Source organism: Brassica oleracea, chromosome C3 (genome assembly GCF_000695525.1).
Source record: "Brassica oleracea var. oleracea cultivar TO1000 chromosome C3, BOL, whole genome shotgun sequence".
Lineage (NCBI taxonomy): Eukaryota > Viridiplantae > Streptophyta > Magnoliopsida > Brassicales > Brassicaceae > Brassica > Brassica oleracea.
The window spans coordinates 1,023,364-1,026,740 of record NC_027750.1 but is presented as its reverse complement, the minus strand read 5'-3'; the positions used below and the strand labels follow the sequence as shown (position 1 = coordinate 1,026,740).

At 36.1% G+C, this 3,377-nt stretch overlaps 1 protein-coding gene across 1 annotated transcript; it reads left to right on the top strand.

Annotated features, from left to right (window-relative positions):
• The first annotated feature begins 253 nt into the window (after positions 1 to 253).
• Positions 254 to 2,881, top strand: LOC106328494 (type I inositol polyphosphate 5-phosphatase 10). Its single transcript, XM_013766943.1, has 8 exons — positions 254 to 477; positions 578 to 665; positions 812 to 916; positions 993 to 1,575; positions 1,813 to 2,006; positions 2,089 to 2,197; positions 2,288 to 2,439; positions 2,527 to 2,881. Exons 1-8 carry the CDS (start codon positions 447 to 449, stop codon positions 2,675 to 2,677), a joined length of 1,413 nt encoding a protein of 470 aa, XP_013622397.1. The 5' UTR covers positions 254 to 446; the 3' UTR covers positions 2,678 to 2,881.
• Positions 2,882 to 3,377: the final 496 nt, after the last annotated feature.

Genomic DNA, 3,377 nt, shown 5'->3' with positions numbered 1-3,377 from the left:
AGGTAACATTTGTATAATGTAACCTTAGTTTATACACCATCTAAGAGATTGAAAAGTTGATATGAAAAAGGAAGATGAGGATTTGTAAATAAAAAGAAAAGAAACAAGGGGTATATAAGTATCAAGGAAAGGGAACAGTGTTCTTGATTTCAGACTTTTTTTAGAATATATTCATTCAAATAGTTAAAAAATTCTTTCTTATCTTTTGCTTCTTGACCTGATAAAGACCTCTTCTTTTTAATATAAAATATAAGGAAAATAACGGATTGAACACCGAAGCATTTGCATAAAACAAAACAAAATTAATGATAAGAAATGTCCTCTTTTGCAGTTGAACTCTTCCTTCTGCAATAGTTTTCTTTTTAATTCTTTTGTGTTCCATTGGAGACCAAACCTGAAGAAAAAATCTCCAAAGAAAATCTCCTTTAATCTTTGCAAAATAAAACATGTCGGATCCACTCTATATATTTAATAAAAGTATGTCACTCTATCTCTATATATATGTGTGTTTCAGATTTTTCTTGTCTTTCTCTCATATTTTGTAGATTTTTTTTGGATTTTATTTTGATTTTTGCAGAGTATCAATCCGAGACAGTAGTTGAATCTCTGTTATCTTCAAGCAATTTCAGATCTTCAATGCCTGCTCAACAACTCCAGTCCTTGAGGTCTGTGTTCATGTTCTCTCTGTAGATAGATTTTCTTGACTTGTTCCACAATTAAAGTCTTCTTTTGTTATATAAACCCTAGAAACAGAGCTGCTCTGTTTTCATTTTCTAAATGTTTTTTTTTTTGTCTTGTGATCATTTTGAAGAGTCTTTGTGGCTACATGGAACGTGGGAGGAAAGTCTCCTCACTCTGGTCTTGATCTTGATTCCTTGTTTCACGTCCACAGCGAGTTCGATATATACGTTTTAGGGTAACTTGTTTTTCTTGATTTTTTCTGATTATTGCATAAATCTATGTCTCGAGTTTGTTTCCTTTTTATTCATTAGTTTTCAGGAGATTGTTCCATTGAATGCTGGAAATGTTCTTGTGCTGGGAGACAACGAGCCTGCTGCTAAATGGTTATCTATGATCAACCAGTCCTTGAACAAATCATCATCATCCTCTGGTGGAAGATTTGTACCAAAACCACCAGCTTTTGGCGCTGGGTCCATGTTCTTTGTGAAACCGTCTTTGAAGAAGATAAGTGAGAACTTCAGAACGGGATGTAGGAGAAAGCTGAAGATCTGTAACTGCAGTTCCTTCTCTGAAGAGATTTCGAGAAAGTATGGGAGAGAATCTTGTTTCAGATGTCCAGAGTCTCTTGTTAACCAAACTGATTTATTCTCTGATGACGACGAAGAAGAAGATGATGATGATGATGAAGATGACGACGAAGATGAGGAAGGAGGAGGAGGGAAGGTTGCTTCTATTGTAAGCAACCAGATGATGATGAAGTATGGTCTTGTGGCATCAAAGCAAATGGTGGGAATATTCTTGACTGTGTGGATGAGAAAGGAACTTATTCAACATGTGACTCATCTTAGAATCTCATGTGTCAGCCGTGGAATCATGGGTTGCTTAGGAAACAAGGTACAGTACTTTACTACTCTCTTGTTTGGGCCGGTTCTAGGTGCAACCGGATGAAACATTCGCCTTAACCTCTAAATTTTATGGAGTTTACTATATATAGGTTGTATGGTCCCCAAACTATTGATTTTTTTTTATTAAGATATGACCTCTAATTTAGTCTTTTGTTACACTTCAACCAGAACAAGAAAATACAAAAAACTTTGTTTCTGATCTCTTTCTGCTCCTTCATAATCATAGGGATGCATAGCTGTGAGTTTGCAGCTCTACAAGACGAGCTTCTGCTTCATTTGCAGTCATCTAGCTTCCGGCGAGAGAGAAGGAGATGAACGTCGCAGAAACTCTGATGTGATTGAGATCCTGAAGAACACAAGTTTCCCTAGAATCTGTAGAACGTCTTTCACCCGTGTTCCCCATCGAATCACTAAACATGAGTAAGAACTAAGAACAATGATCATCTTCTTCAACTTACCCTAATTTCTCTCGTTTAATATTCTAATGGTATTCATCTCTCAGTCGAGTCATCTGGCTTGGAGATTTGAACTACAGAATAGCTTTAAGTTACTCAGAAACAAAGTCCCTCTTGGATAAAAACGCTTGGGACACTCTTCTCAATAAAGATCAGGTTTCCTTTTACGGTTCCTTTCCACCCAAGAAACTAACTTCTAGGTTGATTACTAAACAAGAAAAGCTAAACCGGTTTTGAAAATTTCAGCTCAAGATTGAGAGAGACGCAGGAAGAGTGTTTAAAGGATGGCACGAAGGCAAAATTTTCTTTGCACCGACTTATAAGTACTCTTATAACTCAGATGCTTACGCTGGAGACACTACCAAAGAGAAGAAGAACAAGAGAAGAACTCCTGCATGGTACAACTTAACCGGATACATTCTATCTTGGTTTGATTGGTTTGTTTTGGTTAGCTAATGCTGAACGAATTCTCTCTATTTCCTTAGGTGTGACAGGATTCTTTGGCACGGTGATGGAACTCGGCAGCTCTCCTATGTTCGCGGCGAGTCGAGATTCTCCGATCACCGGCCCGTCTGCGCCGTGTTTGTCGTCAACGTTGAGGTTTGCGAGGGTAAAACCGGAACTAGGAGACAATAGCTTACATCAACTGTTGAAAGATATCTTAGTAGATACTAAAAAAGGCCACACCGTTCTAAATGTTATTACAACATAGTCACACTACTCACTAGCGTGTTGTGAAAAAGGTGGACAGTAGACATAGTTTCCTTGGTAATATTGACCGACCAAACCAAAAAGTCCGCAACTCTTTCGGTTTGTATCAGCAATATCAACAAAACAAAACAAAAAAATCAGCTGTTTATTTTGCTTAATAAATTTCCCAACTAATGGAAGTGTTGCATATTATGTCTTAAAAACATAATATTCACTATATATATTATAGTATGATAAAAATATTTAGTGTCCATCCATATTCTATAATATGATTATGTATGTATTCACATGTTCCGTAAGTTCCTACCGGCTGCCTAATATGTTAAGATTATCGCAGTTTGACCTTTTAAAATTAATTAATCTCTTTTGGAGTTGTAATTTGACTATTCACGTGTTTTAAAATATGAATCAATTCTTTGGTAACCAATGTTTGGAAAGAGTATAATCAATTTCGGCCTAACTTCTAAGTGTAACAAACTAAGTGATGATTTAAGATTTCAAAAACTTTTAGACGGGTCTTTCCTTCGACCTGAAGCTCCGCATCATCTCACATGTATTCTTTTTTTTTTTTTGACAAAACACATGTATTCATTTTAACTTCATTCTAATTAATCATTACGTATTT

What these genes read in the sequence shown, in the direction of transcription:
- LOC106328494 (XM_013766943.1), top strand. Translation starts at nt 447, where the DNA reads ATGTCGGATCCACTCTATATATTTAATAAAA. An exon ending in TGGGTTGCTTAGGAAACAAG is followed by an intron (nt 1,576 to 1,812) that starts GTACAGTACTTT and finishes TCATAATCATAG; the next exon opens with GGATGCATAGCTGTGAGTTT. An exon ending in CATCGAATCACTAAACATGA is followed by an intron (nt 2,007 to 2,088) that starts GTAAGAACTAAG and finishes TTCATCTCTCAG; the next exon opens with TCGAGTCATCTGGCTTGGAG.